Source organism: Podarcis tiliguerta (assembly GCF_965153285.1).
Source record: "Podarcis tiliguerta genome assembly, chromosome: 2".
Taxonomy (NCBI): domain Eukaryota; kingdom Metazoa; phylum Chordata; class Lepidosauria; order Squamata; family Lacertidae; genus Podarcis; species Podarcis tiliguerta.
In genome coordinates this window covers 86,754,036-86,772,034 of record NC_139535.1, presented here as the reverse complement: position 1 = coordinate 86,772,034, position 17,999 = coordinate 86,754,036, and the positions used below count along the sequence as shown (strand labels likewise).

Here is a 17,999-nt window from a genome sequence, read left to right as displayed (position 1 = left end):
AAGTGAAAATCTAGCTTGGCTGGATGGAAAGCTTGGGACAGGAAGATCTGTATCATTGTGAAATCTGGGTGATAGTTCATGAAAGTTATAGGTAACGGGAGAGGAGAGAGAGGGAGAGGGAGAGGTTGCAGCTCCTTTTAACAAATGAAGATGATGATTTAACAAATGAATGATTTTTGCATCATTGAACTATGTGCTTTTCAGACTTTTTGCTTTCAGGAAACTTTTTTTCTGCATCATGTTGTCTGCCAAGGAACTGTTACATGTCTTCCTCAAAAACCCACTGCATTGCATCAGGCTTGCTGGTGGCTTGAAGGATTGGAAACTTGGGATAATGATGAAGGGCCAAGGACAATGCCAATTAAGCAAGGATTAAGGCACCTCTGGCAGAGGGGAACCTGGGAAAACAATACAGGCTTAAAACAGAATTGATGATGTAGGCGAAAATATGGGGATAGAGTAACAAGCGGAGGGTAGATTTCTCACTGGCTATTACTGTGATAGCTAGATGGAACTCCCATTTTAGCAGCATATAACTTTTTAATATCAGATGTTTTGGACAAACAAGAAGGTAGGGACATTCCTTTGTGCTCTTGCTTGTAAGTTTCCAGGAGCTCCCGGCTGGTCACAGCTGGAAACAGATTGCTGGATTTTATAGATCTTGATCTAAATGGACCCAGCAGGGCTGCTCTGACGAGACGCAAATAATGTTGCTCACACAAACTTTGAGTTTCCATCCTGCTGTAAATAAGAAGCACGGTAGCCAGTTGATGTAGCAGATGCAATTGCCTCTTCAAGAAAATAGTGGATTTTTGTGGATGATTTTCTGAGCTAGCTGTAATTGCGGAGGTGGGATGGAACTCCTAGTACACTAACTTTTTTGTGCAATAATGAATTCAGCTGGTATTCTTTGTGGACTCAAGCAATAACTCCATCTCTGAACAAACTCCCTTCTTCCTGTTAAAGCAGCTTGCTATTACAGGACAAGTAAACAAGAATATTCCCCTGTAATAGAAACAAAAGCAAGCCACCCATGCTAAGAACAACAGTGAAATATTGTGTAATTACATTGTAAATGTCAGTGGGGATGGTTTGATGCCTGTGAATTGTTCCGATTAAGCAGGAGGAGCACAGGCTCCCTGTCAGAGTCTTGGTTTTGAACTATAGTAGCAAAACAGCTTAGAGGTAGTTTGGCTTTTTTTTTTGCATGCAGAAGATCCCAAGTAGCTTCTCACTTAAAGGGTCAGGTAGCAGCAGTGAGAAAGACTACCTGAGAAGATAGAGAGCAATGCACAGTCAGAGTAGACAATATTGGGCTTAATGGACTAATTCTAAGCAGGTATAAGGCACCTTCCTATGTGTCTAATATGGATGGAGAGCTCTCATGCAAAAGGTAAGAAACCAGACAGAAGAAATGTGAAATCCTTGGATAACTGCTCAGGTTCCCATCTCATTTAATTATACTGTTCCTGTGAGTAGGTCACTCATATGGGCTAATAAATCCACAGGCAATTTGGAGAGAGGGAGGGCACAATATATGAATAGGGTTAGAGAATGGCTTTGCATGTTTTGAAAAGTGGCAAAAAGTAGCTATGCTGAAGGGATGTGAACTAAGCACATGTTTCAATCTGCACCCTAATTTGATGCTTTGGAAAATGATTCACCTTGGTCCAAGGCATGTTGTAAATGGCCCAATTCAGCTTGGAGACTGTCTTAAGTTCCCTTTCCTTCCCCCCATTCACAATCAGGAAATTTAAAAAAGGGGCTATCACTTTTAAAACTTTTGGCAGAAATTTGCAAGCGTACTATCCTTTCCATAGTGGATAAAGCCTGTCAAATTATAGGCAAATAGGTTTAGGTGCTTTTGTACTGGGCTCATTTTAAAGTTTTTTTTTTTTTTTTTTTAGTTTTTGCTTTTGAAAAAAAGAAGAACCCATAACTTAAACAGTAATGAATATTTGATACAATGTGTAGGCAATGTCATTCCTTCTGAGGGCATGAATCTGAGCCATTCAGAAGGCTAAGCTGCAGTGGTTTTTCCAAAGGGCTGTTGTTACAGTTTTGTGGTGGTAGAAAAGGAATAACTTAACTGCCATAGAGTTTTGTGGGCAATAAGTTATGTGGGATATGCCCCTGGGTAAGAACCCTGTCAGAAAGCAGACAAATAGGTCCAAGGGCTTTTTAAAGGTACCTTTAAAATGCATAGGGGGAACTAACAGGGCCTCATTTTCTGGTAACATAATTCCTTCCTTTTATGAACTTGACCTGTAATTCACAATGGAGCTCTCCTAATCTGGTGTTTGCTCTGCTTTTCCCCATCACCCCACCCTGGCATTATAGCAAGGTCAAAGGCATCACTTTATTCCAGGAGCAGCCCTTTCACTAGGCAAAGTGAGGCAGCTGCCTCAGGCAGAATATGGTAGGGGATGGCAGAAGTTCTCCCTCCCAACATGACTCCCCCGAGTCCTCAAAGCTAGCCTGCTGCCCTGAGGTACAATGGAGGATACCATTTCCACTGGTAAAGTAAGATTCAATTTCAAATCTGGTTGGACTCTGCGTGTGAAATGCGGGTGGGCAAAACACGATTTTGTCTTTCACCTCAGGCAGCAAAATCTCCTGAGATGCCCCTGCTTTCCCTTTCATCAGATGCTTGTGTGTAGGATTTTTCTTTAAAAAAATGTCTGGATCACCGAGGTATCAGAAAGCACTTCAGGGGTTCCTGCTTTGACTGGTGCCACCTCACTAATTATTCTTGACCTCTGACAAACTCAAAATCTCTCTGAGGCATTCCACTTTGCCTGGGAATTTGGCGTTTTCCTGCAACCAGTGCACATCGCTTAATATGCAGGTGACTTGTTCTTCTACTTTTTGTATGTCCAAATATCATGGAAAGGGAAAAGATGCACACCTCCCTGTGGCAAGCATTTGGAAGTTCTGCAGCTCACCACAGGGAAGCTGGGCACCCCTTGCACCCCTGTTGAGTAGCTGGAAGTATGGAAAGAAGGAGCACCGATCACTCTCCCAGCTTTTCCACAGCTTCGCATAATGTGTCATGCCACTCAGAGAAAAGGTCAGTGCTTGCAGCACTCATGCGGTTATCTCATTTCTGAAATGAAGGCAAGGAGCGGCCTCTTAAAAAGATCTGCCTTTGGAGGAGGGTGCATCAACACCCTGCAAAGCTTAAAATAATAACTGGCTATGGATCCTTTTCAAGCTATAGAGGTCTATTGGGGTTAGAAAGGTGGCTGTTCTCCCTTCTCCTCCCTTCATTACAAGATGAGTTGTTTTCTTCCTCTGAAGCATCAAAGATGGCCACAATTGGCAATGGCGTGGAATTAATAGGTGGAATGAACTTCTGCTAAAGAGCTATCCATATTTCAAAGAGGCTCAGCAGACACATTTTTCATTGGAATAGGCTGCTGATGCTGCAGTTTGGAATGCTTCTCCACCCATGTTAAATTAGATTGATTAGAGCCCTATCTTAGAAATTTTCACCTTCCCCCAGAGTGCTTGACCAATCGTATCTGCTTGTGTTTTGCAGTCACATTGTCCCATTCAAAGACGAACAGCATTTTACAAACATGGAGTTTGTAAGCCACAGTGGTGTAATAATTTGCTTTCTGGATGAAATAACTGGTGGTTTCTGTGCAAAACAGACAGTCGTGGAGGGGTGGAGTTCCCATCAGTAGGATGTACAATACAGTACCATCCTGAATCTCCACTTGGAGATTCAGAACCCAAGAATAACCAAGCTGTGTGCTGGTAGTAAAGATGTGTGGTGATGGATGGATGTAAAAGACCCAGGTTTCAATATTCTCTTAATCATGAAGCTCACTGGATGGTCTTGAGCAACTCATTTTTTTCTTAGTGCTATCCACCCCAGGTAAAGGGACCCCTGACTGTTAGGTCCAGTCACGGACGACTCTGGGGCTGCAATGCTCATCTTGCTTTACTGGCCGAAGGAGCCGGCATTTGTCCACAGACAGCTTCCGGGTCATGTGGCCAGCATGACAAAGCTGCTTCTGGCGAACCAGAGCAGCGCATGGAAAAGCTGTTTACCTTACCACCGGAGTGGTACCTATTTATCTACTTGCACTTCATGCTTTTGAACTGCTAGGTTGGCAGGAGCAGGGACTGAACAACGGGAGCTCACCCCATCGTGGGGATTTGAACCGCCAACCTTCTGATCAGCAAGCCCTAGGCTCTGTGGTTTAGACTACAGCGGCTCCCGCATCCCTTCAAGCAACCCACCCTACAGGGTTGTTTTTGTCAAAAAATGAGATCCCTTGAGGAAGGGCAACATGGACATGTGATGCGCTGAAATGAATATCCCAGGCAACCAGGACATTGTGCAGTAACTGAGATCAAGAGCTGAGATACTGGTATGGTGCCGGTCAGAGCCACACGTAGGCCTGCTCTAGCTCTGCCCATCCTCCTTACATGAGCAGAACCCTGGATATCAGTGGGCACTTTCCTGCAGCCTCATTGTACAGTTTCACTGGGAACTGCTTTATGAGACAGGGATGCTTCTGGAGGCCAGCAGGTTTGGAGGCAGGTAGCCTTTCTGCTTCCCACATGGAACTGGGAGCTGCTAGTATCTCTTCTCTACCATACACCTGCTACTTGTGGACTTTTCAGTGTTGAAAGTGAATACTGCTAATCTCCCCACCCCAAGGTTCACAGGATGGATATCTTCAGGTAGTGTCTGATGCTTGCTTTAAAAAGGAAATATGTGTCATATTTTATTTTTGTATTGGAACATGCAAATCTATCGTATACCAAGTCTGTCCATTGGTGCATCTAGCTCAGTATTGTCTACTCTGATTGGCTGCAGCTCTCCAGGATTTCAGATAGGAGGTCTCTCCTAGCACTACCAGGGGATGCTGGGGAATGAATTTGGGAGCATCTGCAGATGCTCTGACATGGAGCTAGGAACAGATTCCCCATGGGACCTGAAGTCGTGCAAGTTACAATATCAGTTCCTCCATTAACAGGCTGATTATATGCATGGTGCATATTAGCTTTCCCTATTATCTCCTCATGGTACACTATATGTTGAAGTGTCTGAATTAATCTGTTATAGGAAATGTTGAGTGCTGAGAATTTTGTCTCAGCAGAGCAGATTCAGATAAGAGGACATTTGGGTTCTTTCCCACCCTACAGTTCTCCAGCTAGATTGGCATTTCTCTTCTTCCCTGAGAAAAATGCCACATATTTCAAGTAAAGCATTGGGTTCTGGAGTTGTCTCCATCCAGTTTTTCTTTCATCCTATTACTTCTAATTACTTAGCTCTGTGCCTCTCTGCAGCTTCATAAGTAACTGCCTCAAACCTCCTCCGTGTTTGCTGTCGCATCTCCTGAGATAGTGAGAGGTGATTGATTATGGTCATTATTTCAAAGTACCATATGAAAATCTCTGCCCTATTCATTAATTGTCTTAAAGAGCAGCCGCCTTTCATGGGGGGAAAGCTGTCATTCTTCAGCAAACTCCAATTAATTTCATGCATGGTTTTTACTTGTATTTTCTTGCCTACCCTTGTTTATTATCCATATTCATTAGGAGATTTCCCCCCTAACCCAGCTTAATTAGTGGTGCTCTTTCAGATGTCTACTTTTGCTTTTGATTTCTCCATTATTGTATCTTCTCATTTAAAACTGGGCCATTTCTAGCCAATGCTCTTTCTACATGGGTGAGGTCATGTCATAGGCCAGGTAGAATCTCCCTGGGGAAATCTGTGTGCATGTTGTTCACATCCGCACCCTTGAGGTCTTGGTGTGGTCTCTTCATTCACTGTGTAGGATCTGCCAGGGTCACACCCATCTACCTGGTCACACGCAGGGGGAAGATGCTCCAGACCAGGTGTGACAGGAAGTCCTCCTGGCTGGAGCAACATTTCCCTGTGTGTCCATTCTCTGGACAAACAGGAAATGTTGTATTTGACTGCTTCAGTGATGTTACATCCCACACTAACTGGGGTAGGAAAAGCTCCCTCCCCCCGTCTCTCTCTCTCTCTCTCTCTCTCTCTCTCTCTCTCTATATATATATATATATATCCCACCCTCACTGTCTCTTTACTAATTTTCAGTTAACTGAGCTCTAGTTCTGCAGGTGTCCAGAAATCAGCTCTCGGTTTAGGACAACTTAATTCTAGCTTCAGCATTATATCAAAGACTTGCATCAGCATATGCAATCAGCAACAGCAAACTTTCTGAAAGATGCCATAATAATTGTTGCCAAATTTGTCATAGATCTCTTGTTATTCTTCATAAGCCCTGGGGGAAATACAGAGAGAGAGAATGAGAGCGAGCGAGCGAGTGAGCGCAGAGAATTCCTGCAAGAGAAAAGCTGCACTTCTCTGCTGGGAACGGCAGGTGATAATGTGGTCCACCTCCACCACCCCCAGTCCCTAGCATGGAAAATGATCCATGAAAGGAAAAATATTGAGCAAAAGGATGGAGTCAGGTTTTTGTTTTTTTTAACATTTCCTTTTGGTATAATTTTCTTTAAAGGAACAAATCAATTTTCTGACTGTGCGGTGCAACGTGGGTGATTTGCTAATGAACAAATTCCTATGCCCCACAAAAGGACACATTTTACTCATTTAAGGGTTGTGGCACTGCCTCTGTTTCTGTAAAAGATATTATTTTCTTCAAACTTTTAAAAACAGGTGGACACCATGGAGCAGCTGTTGAGGGGGGTGCTCTTTGCCACCCCACACAATACAGCAGTGCAATGCAATACAGCAAATTCCCCTCAAAGCCACGGGACAGGATGACATTCCATCACTCTCAGGGGGATTTGTACATAGAAATTATGGCTGCCTCTGTGTAGATCCATGGTTCCCAATGTGAGGCACACGCTGCACAGAGAGACAATTTGATTTTTAAGGGGGGAAATTCAAGAATGAGTTACTAACAATGAATGGCCTTTTAGACTTCCTCCTTGTGAATAGGAGTTCACTTTTTGAATAATAAGAATTATATGTCACAGGGGGGCATAGCTGTCAACGTTTCCCTTTTTTAAAGGGAAATTCCCTTATTCCCTTATTCTGAATAGGATTCCTCACAACAAAAGGGAAAAGTTGACAGCTATGTGGGGGTGGGGAGAGGATTCATCAGGATTTTAGAAATGCTTAGGTGGGACATGGCCAAAAAAGGTTGGGAACTAGTGGTGTAGGCCATACTTCCTGTACTGCTTGTAAAGAATAATAGTCTTTTTCTGGCTTCTGGTTTACACCATCATAGCAGGCTAAATTTTCTCCACAAGAATCCATTCCCGTGTACACAGTCATGCGAATCAGACAAATGCCAATCCCTCTTTGCAACTATTTCTGTGCAGTGCTATACATTATTGCGGAAATCACTGCAGAATTTCTGGACATGTACCACATGTTCACTGGTACTTTGTCCAGCAGTTGTGACTGTGTGCGCAAAGACACCCGAGCGAAGAAATTTAGTATGAGAATCCGTCTTTCCTTACACTTCATCAATACCAACTGATATTTTGAATACATATCAAAACATGATAACAACATGCAGTAGACTTCCTTATGAGGCATCCCCATATGGGCAAATCCAATGAATGGGCCAGATACACTTGCTAAGCAAATGCAGGAGAGAGAGGCAAGGAGCCTTTCTGAAACAGAATTTAAGGCAGATGCCCTTCCCATAGCAGGACATTTACAAATGGTCCAGGAATGTTATCCAACTGGAATGTGGAAAATTGAACAAGAATCTTCCTTCTAATTTGCATTGCGCAAATCTCCTCAACCAATTAGACACCAATTTTCCGGGGAACGTTCGGCTCAGCTTTTATGGTGTTCATTCATTAGTTTAATAACTCACTTGCAGCATTTTTATGTTCCTCCCTGGTGTCTGTGCCCTTCTTCCGTTCAGACTCCCCGCCTTCCTCTTCTCCTTAGTCAGCCCCTTTTCTGAATTTCTTCATAATCTCAGAGTCCTCACTAAAGCCCACAGCAGAAATTTTGGCAGATCTGAAACTTTAATAAAATACAGTGTCGGGGGTCACCCTCAATTACTCAGCTGCAAGTTGATTCTGTTTCCATGGACTTTCTTTTTCGAATGTTCTGCCTGCTGGGGACTATTATTCTCGTTCCCCAATACCTGGGAATGGGTCCAGATTTCGTGGTTATAATATAGACACAAAAGGAGGCAGTGAAGAAGCAGTGGCTGTGCTTAGCCCTTCAGGCGAGCAGTCACTTTTTAGCTGGATGCGTGTTTATTGTATAATTAATAGCTGGTTGCTTGCTCGCTCTCCCTCTGTAATCCAGCACAGAGCACTGTGCCAATTCCAGTCTCCAAAGTGCTTTCCAAAAAAGGTGTGGCTACAGGAATGGATTATTCAAATTCTCTGGGCTTTTGTCTGTGTTTGAATGCTCTGGTTCTGAACACAAAATAACAAAATTGCCAGCCGCAACTTGGAACTTGGCAATAGCCTCAAAGGAGCAGTTTTATGGAATCTCCCAGGGTAGGAGGAGCACGTGGAAATGAGATGATCAGCAACTCATAGGAATTGAGTTAGACCTATTGGTCCACAGTCCACCTAGCTCCATATTGTTTACACTGACTGGCAGTGGCTTCCCAGGGTATCAGGCAAGGGCCACTCTCACTCTTACCTGGAGATGTGAGGACTGAACCTGGTACCTTCTTTATACAAAGCAAATGCTCTGCCATTGAGCTATGGCCCTTCTCAACTCCATCACCTTTTGGTCATAAGTATGCTCCATCCTGTTGCATGCTATTCTGTCCTGTTCCATTGTGTACATTTTCTACACATTTTTTACATAAAATACACACTTTTAAATGCATCCAGCCACAATCCTCTGTTTGTGTCTCACTGTCTGACTTACACCCATAAGATGCACATTTTGTAGTCAACTTTTGTACAACATTTACAATGTTTTGCACACTTTTTGCACACCAAAAGTCTTTTGCCAAATCTGAAGAAGCATGGCATCTGATTGGGAGTTGTGTTCAAATGCACAAAGCAAGTTTGGAAGCATTGGGTTGGGTGGAATTGCAGCGAGAAGCAGCCCAATCATATTCCTCCCCCCCCCCCCAGTCTCTAGGAGTATCCTGTGGGCAGTGATTTTAGTCTATCTAACTACTTCATTGCTTTGAGAACAGGATGAAATGCTTTGCTTCATGCTCTGCAAAGGAAGCAAGGACTCAGCCTCTCTCTGTCTCCAAAAGACTCTCCAAGGATAGCTCTGGTATCTGTTTTTAATGCCAATGATTTAGATGGCTCAGGTTTGACTTGCACAGTAACTACAAGGGGTGGTGGTCTCTTCTTTTCCCCTTTATTTTTAAGGGCCAGTGGGGAACTGGCCTTCCCTCTTCCAGTCCCTGCAATGAATGAGAGCACACCCATGAATTGAAGTCTTGACTTGATTCTTGGTTGGGTTTTTCAGTTGAAGGCTACAGGCAACGGCCTCTTTATATAACACACCCTCCAATGTGTTGAAGCTGAAAGCTGGGACATGCGTCTTCACGGCTGCGCTCCTGTGCAAGTAATGGGACTCACACGAGGTTGCAATCTTGTGAATTTGGGAGTGCTGTGCTGAGTGCATGGTGTCCCCCAAAACAGGATGACCCAATTTAATCAGGGCAATTAAGGGGTATGATATAGGTGTCACATATTATGAATGTGTGCAGTGTTCAGAATAGTGTAGTGTTGGACCCGGTTCAGATCGCAAGAAGCTCCCTGGGTGACTTTGGACCAGTGACTACCTCTGAGAGAATAAGAACATAGTCTGCCTTACAAGCTTGCAATAAGCATAAAAGGGGTATGGTTAAGCATGGAGAACTATGTATACCCATGTCCTTCAACCGTGGGTCCTCAGATGTTGTTGGACTACAACTCCTATCATCCCTTACCATTGACTAAGCTGACTGGAGATGGATGGGAGTTGCAGTCCAACAACACCTAGGGACACAAGGTTGAAGAACACCGATGTACAACAGCTTGAGCTCCTTGGAGTAAAGGTGAAATATGAATGTAATAATGCTTTCTTCTGCAGCCATCCTCCATTGCTACTGCCTCCCCCTACCACCTCTGCGCCTTGACCGCATCTGAGAAATGTAGTGTTTGTGTATGCAAGTACATGCCTGGCATGGAGTGAATTATTTTGCTATTGAGAGTGCGTATTTTGTGCAGCTCCAACAACCGTGTTCATTTCTTTCAGCAGTTATTGTTTATATAACATACAAAAAGTTCTACCTGGGATTCAGATAATTTAATGGTGTCACTTCTGCATCATACATCACTGCCATATGCCAGCTAAAGAGAGTCTGGAGCAGAAAGTGAATGTGTGATTTTACAAATGATGTATGAACAAGGACATAGCCTGGAGCAGGTCTTTGCAATGCTGAGAGCTGCAAGTTGCTAGTGTCTCTTGGGGAAGTTCTACTGGTAATGGGTTTGTGTTGTATATATACTGGAAATACAATATATTAAAGCCCACATAAGCACAACGTGGTGGCCTGTTCTCCATGCAAGTCTCCGAGGATTGGCGGTTGCTTGTCTTTCCCAGCAAACGAAACTGCTCTGATTAACCTTGAAGTTAGAGAATATGAGAAATCCTCCATCTCGAAGCTGATTTATGGCAGAGGTGGGCAACATGCGGCCTGCAGGCTGTGCATTGCCTGTAAGGCACATTTTGTGACCTACGTATTGACTAGATACCAAACCACTTGGGACAGCAATCTGGTTGGGTGTGAGCGACTCTCTTTAAGTTTCCATATGTTCAAAATGAAGGTTGTGGGTTTTTTGCTGTAGCATGTAACATTGCTGGATGGTATACACCTCCCCAACCCTAATAGGGAGCGAGGCATCAAAATGATGTTTGGTATGAAAATATGTGTGAGAACAGAGACAAGGAATCCTTGGTTGTAGGACTCCTAGCATCCCTGGTCATTGGCCATGCTGGCCAGGGCTGATAGGTGTTGGAGTCTAACAACATCTGGAGGGCCACCAGTCCCCAGTCCTTGTGGCAGAAGATACTTGACTTTAACTGTGAATTGAGTTATATTTCTCCTCCATCCCTATGAACAGATTCCATATGAAAGGGAATAGAACATACTTGGTTGGGAGCACCAGGGGTAGACTTGGGTCTTTCTTATTTCAGCAGTATCCTGTCGGAAGCCAAAATTCAGAGCCTACTACCCACCTCTCAACTTCTGTCCTGCTCAATTCACTACATCATAGCTGTGGCGCTCTGTGGTGCTCCCTAGGCTCAGCGCCCAGTGCAGCAGAACCAGTCATGCTGCCCTAAATTTGCCTCTGGAAGCACTGTCGTATATGTAGCATATTGAGGCCAGGGTGTAAAGTGGGTTGATTTTCACACCTCTCTTCTTTTACTTCATTAATTGTATGCAACTCTTTGAAGGTGACCCGGAAACTGCAATTAATCCAGAATGCAGCAGCTAGACTGGTGACTGGGAGTGGCCACCGGGACCACATAACACCGGTCCTGAGAGATCTGCATTGGCTCCCAGTACATTTCCGAGCACGATTCAAAGTGTTGGTGCTGACCTTTAAAGCCCTAAATGGCCTCAGTCCTGTATACCTGAAGGAGCATCTCCACCCCCATCATTCAGCCCGGACTCTAAGATCCAGTGCTGAGGGCCTTCTGGTGGTTCCCTCATTGCGAGAAGTGAGGTTACAGGGAACCAGCCAGAGGGCCTTCTCGGTAGTGGCGCCCACCCTGTGAATCGCCCTCCCATCAGACGTCAAGGAAATAAGCAGCTATCTTACTTTTAAAAGACATCTGAAGGCATCCCTGTTTAGGGAAGTTTTTAATATTTAATGCTGTATTGTTTTTAACACTCGATTGGGAGCCTCCCAGAGTGGCTGGGGAAACTCAGCCAGATGGGCGGGGTATTATTTATTTATTTATTTATTTATTTATTTATTTATTTATTATTTCATTTCAGTGAAGCAGTTCCCGGAGGACTGTTGTGTCTTAAATAGCCAGATATCCCTTTTCTAAACAGGGATGCGTTTTGATTAGGGTTTCCACAATTTTAATGGACAGCAGCCCTATGCCTGTAAAAGGCAGGTGTTCTCTTGCGGAGGGACAGACTGATTGCAGAAGCTTCAGTTGCTGATTTTGGCAAGAGAGCTTCTGTTCATTTAAAAAACAAACCACACGCACCCCAAGTCAACTCTGTATCAAATGCTATTATATATATCCCACAGCAGTATTCTTCAAACTTTGTTCTCTAGATGCAGTTTCCATTATCCCAGATCACTGGCGAAGCTGGCTGAGGGTGGTGAAAGTTGGGAGTCCAAAATATCTGTTGAAGAACACTGAACGATATGGCTTGTTTGTTTTGTTTTTTAATATTAGGTACACATTTCTTTTTCGAATAATTCGATCCTTCCACTTTTCTTCTTGCTCGCTCCCTTCTACTTTCCCTGTTTCATTTTGATTGCAAGCTTTTGGCAAACTTTATTTTATTCCGTACTGGATTGTGGTGCATTCAGTACCATTTTGCTGCTCATGAACATTTAGGATTGCTCAAGGCAAGATGCAAATAAAAACTATGTATGGAGAAGTCCTCGAGGGACCTGGCGGCTGCTTATGTGAATGGCTGCCCTGAGAATTCACTTCCATTTATGATTTGCTTAAGCATTTGAGGAGCTGAGTTTTGAACAGCAGAGGGAGGTGTTTGTTCTGCTTCTAGGGGTAGCATGAGCAGGGGAGCAAAGAAGGGGAAACCTGGCTCTTGAGTTTGGTCTGGCCCAACTAAGAAAAGTTCAGCTGTATGACCACATCTGTTTAAGTTGTCTAGATCCCTTTCCGGGCAGCATTTAGAGCTTCCTTTCCCCAACACCTAGTCATAATTTTTTCTTCTTTGTTTTGGCTCACTTGTTCTGGTTCGTCCTGAAAAGAGAGTTGTTTTTATCTCCTTTGTACTATCAATGAGGGCTTCATTTGGTTTGAATTTGGCCTGCTTCACTTTATTTAGCTTCCAGATAATTAGGTCACATCAAGCAGTGTGGAGGGATAGAGAGAGAAAAATCTACCAGTGTGGTGTAGTGGTTAAGAGCAGTAGTCTCGTAATCTGGGGAACCGGGTTCGCTTCTCCGCTCCTCCACATGCAGCTGCTGGGTGACCTTGGGCTAGACACACTTCTCTGAAGTCTCTCAGCCCCACTCACCTCACAGAGTGTTTGTTGTGGGGGAGGAAGGGAAATGAGATTGTTAGCCGCTTTGAGACTCCTTAGGGTAGTGATAAAGCAGGATATCAAATCCAAACTCCTCTTCTTCTTCTGATGGTATACACACCCCTGAGGCATCTGAATGATAAGAGGTCTACCTAAAACAAAATCTCTTACATCTTATCAGCTCACCCTTGGGCAGTGCTAGAGCTGCTGGCTCCTCATGAGGTTTACTGCCAAGGTATGTGATGCTGAAGCTGTCAGAGCTTCTTCAGCACATCTCTAAGGTGCTTTGGCAAGGCAGAACAAGGAACCATTTTTTTTTAGCAAACCCAAGGCTTGAAGCCCGAGTGGAAAGGACTAGGTAGTGAGGCAGGATACCTTCACGGAAGAATGAAATGGAATCTGGCAGTTAAATAGTTAATTGTGTTTCATGTTGTGGTGTGTGGCATCCTGATTCCATATGGGGGAGCAACAGTGCCTTTAGGAGCAGGTGGAAATACAGAAATTAAGGAGGTGAATTCCACCCACCCCATTTGCTTGCTTATAAAGTGATAGGGGAAAGTCACCTGCTTAATTTTTGCACATCAGGCTGCTCTTAAAGGCACTGGAGCAGAGCTCACAAATAAGTTGGCAACCCTAGCAAAACCTCTCGACCCAGGAAAAGTGACAATGTAAACAAAAACAGGGCTGTTATCCCTGGTGAGGGGAGTTCAGCTTTGTAGAGAATTGCCTTCTGCATGAATCAAAATAGTTAGCAAGAAGGTTTAGCTGAATGATTCCATAAGTCTCTATTTATGATAGGATAGCCAAGATTCTTACCGATAGGGTTCCTGTGCTTCATGGAGGAAAGACACAAATCCAATGATATTCTTATACCACTGTTTGATTACTCCAGTGTGGTTCACACCAGAGCAAGTACATTTCAAGTGCAATCGACACATTAAAATACATCAAAATCCACGATATACTTTCTTGCCATTGTATCCGTACTCCAAGACAATTGTAACTTGGTGATTGTTTGCTTTGCTTGTCTGGGATATCCAGAAATTCAGCTTCTGGTTGCGGATCTGTGTTTTGTGCTACAAAATATGTGTTACATAACTGTGTCAGTTTGCATCTCAGCAGGCTCTAACCCCTGCTGCTGTGTAAATGAAAATGTCTTGTACCTTCTTTAAAAGGAGTCTATGAGAGTGGAATGATAAGTTTAATGAGTATTAGCGTTATGCAATAGGAACTAATTCTCTGCCCTCTAACCTCATCATAAGGTCTCTTGTGCATTACCAAAAGAGAGAAAATAAAAGGCAATAGGTGTAGCTTCAGGGTGACTCACCAGGTCACCCCAGTGTTTAAAGGGCAGGGTTTTGTTTTTTAAAAAATGGTAGAGTCAGCATAAAATGGTAGGGTCAGCATTTTTTAAAAAAAGCAGGGTCAGCATAAAACATGGCAGATGACACCTTATCTTCATGCAATGTAGTGCCTGAGTGTATCAGTGCATTTACTCCAAACCCACCCTTGAGTTAATAGGCACTGATATTCAACCATTGTGCTAAAGGCTCTTAGTACATTACGTGATGGAAGCTGATAACCTCTATAATGCACTCCAGAGCATGTTTACTCAGACGTAACTCCCAGGGAATTCAATGGGACTTACACCCAGGTGCATATACACTGGGATTGCAGCATAAATGTTAGATATACTGAATCATTTATATTATTTATGTTGTGAAAATATATAATATAATATAATATAATATAATATTAAATATACAATATTATATACAGTACTAGACATACTCAGAGTAAACCTGTTGAAGTTAATCAACATGAACAGGGATTTTTTACAGTGGTACCTTGGGTTAAGAACTTAATTCGTTCTGGAGGCCTGTTCTTAACCTGAAACTGTTCTTAACCTGAGGTACCGCACGATTTCTGTTCTCGTCCAGAAGCAAAGTTCTTAACCCGAGGTACTATTTCTGGGTTAGCAGAGTCTGTAACCTGAAGCATCTGTAACCCGAGGTACCACTGTATTCATTTGGACCATGCACACCACAAGTGCAGAAAAGTGTCACTTAGCTGGATGCAGCCTGCTGGAAAGTATTACATTATTCAAGCAATACTGCACACCCCACCCCTGCTGCACACCCCACTACGACCCTTTTCACTATAAAATCAATTGTTGCCTTTCAACTTCGCACACCTGTCTGAATGCTTTTCTCCTGCCTCCTGAGGACCACTGCAGACTGTGCTTACCTTTCCTCTTGCTTTTTTGTTTGGCTGCAGTGATGGGTGCTCTGGAGTCCAGAGGGGTGCTGCGGAAGATGAGTGACATGCTGGAGATGATGGTGAAGAGGATGGATGTGCTAGCCAGGCTGGAGAATAGCACGGACTTCCGGAAAGGGGAGGAGACACATTTCCCTATGGACAGGTTAGTAGTACCAGTAGATATGAAACATTGGCCTGAAGCATTCATTGATACAGGTTCCTCTTTTCCTGGATCCAAGAAGTGGATGAGACCTAGATCTGCATATGGAGTTCATATGGACTGATTACTCCAGCTGCTGCATGCTCCGATTCCTAAGCTCTTTGATTCTGATGGCATATTATGGGTTCAGGAATATAGCTTAATTCAGGAGTGGTCAACTTGTGGCCCTACTGGCGTTCTTGGGCTACAGCTTCCACAGTCTCTTACTGTTGGCTGTTCTTGTTGGGGCTAATGGGAGGTGAAGGCAGTGGCATGTGGTGAATTTTTTCGAAGGAGAACAGTTAGGGCCAGAGCCGCCTGCTTGTGAGGGTGATGCTCTGGGGTGGGGAGGGTCACAGAAGTGAACATCTCACCTCCCTCCTTAAACTGGACAGAAGCTTCCTGGGCTTTGGGAAGGAGGCAGGAGGGCTTCTGGACTCACTGGAGCATTGTGCCTCCCTCTCTAAGCCAGGCAGAAGCTTTCCAGGCTTTGAGAAGGAGGTGCCAGTGAAACATTTAGGGGATTAACCCAGTCCCTCTAGTCCACTGACCGCACACCGCTGGCTAGAGGCCAATAACACCTGGAAGACCATCGATTCCCTGTCCCTTGCTTAAATCATTAGATGGGTTGCTATTTTTTAACTGGAGAACCGGACATTACCTTCATGGTTAATGGTCCACCCTGCTTAGCAAGCAAGGTTTCAGTATTGCTCCCTACAAGTGATGGAGAAGGGCCAAGAGCACTGATGAGTGGTGCAACAGCTACTGTATCATTAATGTTAATTGTAAGGTCTATTTCTCCAGTGGGCAACTCTCTTCAATAGCACTAGGTTTTCAATTGTGGGCTTTTCCTATTGCCATTTAGTATTAGAGAGTTGAGGGTTTTGAGCTTCAATCACAGGCTTGATCTTGAGCAATCCAGTTAAATAAATTATTTATCTGGGGGAATCTGATCCAAGAATCAGCTGTGGATTGTGTGGGTAGGGAGGTAAATACCTTTAATAAGTTACTATCAAACAGCATCTCCATAAGGAATGGAATCAGAAATTCTGTAGGCACCATAAAATGACTAATTACCTCCACATAAATGATTGGTTTTAAAATAATGACTGGAAGTGCAATTCAGTTTTTACTAAGGCTAACAACGTCAGTTAATTTGTATGATGGATTGACTGCGTGTTTTGAAATGTAGAGCTTTTAATTTGATTTCAACTTGATCTCGCTCTTGAGAGTGTGCATGGTTAGTTTCTGATGACTGTGCAATTGTTAACAATGGAAACAACATTTTTTAAAGAACAAAAAAGTTGGGCACTGTCATGGAACAAAGTTAATATCCAAAGTAATTAACACCACAATCATCCAGTAACAAACAAACTCCCCCCCCTCTCTTTCTCGCTCATTATCCACTTCAAAGTATTTTGTGTATTCAGACAATAAATTTCCCTTGCTTACTTAGGCTGTGAACAAACAGTGGCTCCAATCTGAAGAAAGTTAGTTGGGCTGAAGTGACCTCAATAATATTAATGGGTCTTTCTTTTTTCACAACTATCCTGTCATACTCAATTTCACTGGAATTTAAATGTAGCAAAAACCTTTCCAGGTGGGAGGTCAACAGGCCAGTGGCAGACTTTGGGCTCTCAAATTTTAGCCTGTGAAATGCTAAAATATGGCACCCCCTGTCTCTTATGCTCCACTCTACATCTTTGTTGCAGCGCCCCCTGCAGCTCTGGTACCTGGTACTGCTGAACTGGCCATGCTACCCTAAAACTGCCTCTGAATAGGCTTTCAGAGACTTAGAGGTGATACTCATGCTAATTTCCTGTCTTCCCAAGGTCTCAGGTGAAACAGATTTTGCAGGCTTTTGTAGCTCTTCAAGCCTCACTCTGGAATAACGCAAACCAGCCAGGATGACAACACAATCCTGTGCAAGTCTAATAAGACGTAAACCCCACTGGAATCATTCCCTGGTAAAAGTGTATGGAATTGCTCCTGAATGTGCATATTGCATGCAGAATATCAAATGCTCTTGCTGTCGGCTATAGAATATAGGTTAGGAATGACTGAAGGTCAAATATTAATACAATCAATCATCAAATAGATATTAAATAGCATGCATAGTCTATCAAATATTGGAAGTCAAAATTGACTTCAGGCGTTGAGACATTGAATATTTAGCAGATATTGGACATCAATAACGTATGAGAAGGTTTTATGAAGTTAATGCATTTTGGTTGTAGCACACACACACACACAGGGAAAGTGCTGAAAATTGCGTTGCTGTATGATACAATCCAGCACCATTGAGAGCTCCAAAGGTGCTAAGCCGCTTTTTATCTGGACTATGCAGCTGA

At 43.5% G+C, this 17,999-nt stretch overlaps 1 protein-coding gene across 1 annotated transcript in view; it reads left to right on the top strand.

Annotated features, from left to right (window-relative positions):
• The window catches only part of MGAT5B (alpha-1,6-mannosylglycoprotein 6-beta-N-acetylglucosaminyltransferase B), a 168,989-nt gene that overhangs the window by 53,321 nt on the left and 97,669 nt on the right, over positions 1-17,999 (top strand). Inside the window, exon 3 of the mRNA XM_083428470.1 lies at positions 15,468-15,612. Within this exon, the coding sequence (XP_083284596.1) occupies positions 15,468-15,612 (145 nt within the window). The remainder of the gene's footprint in view (positions 1-15,467; positions 15,613-17,999) is intronic.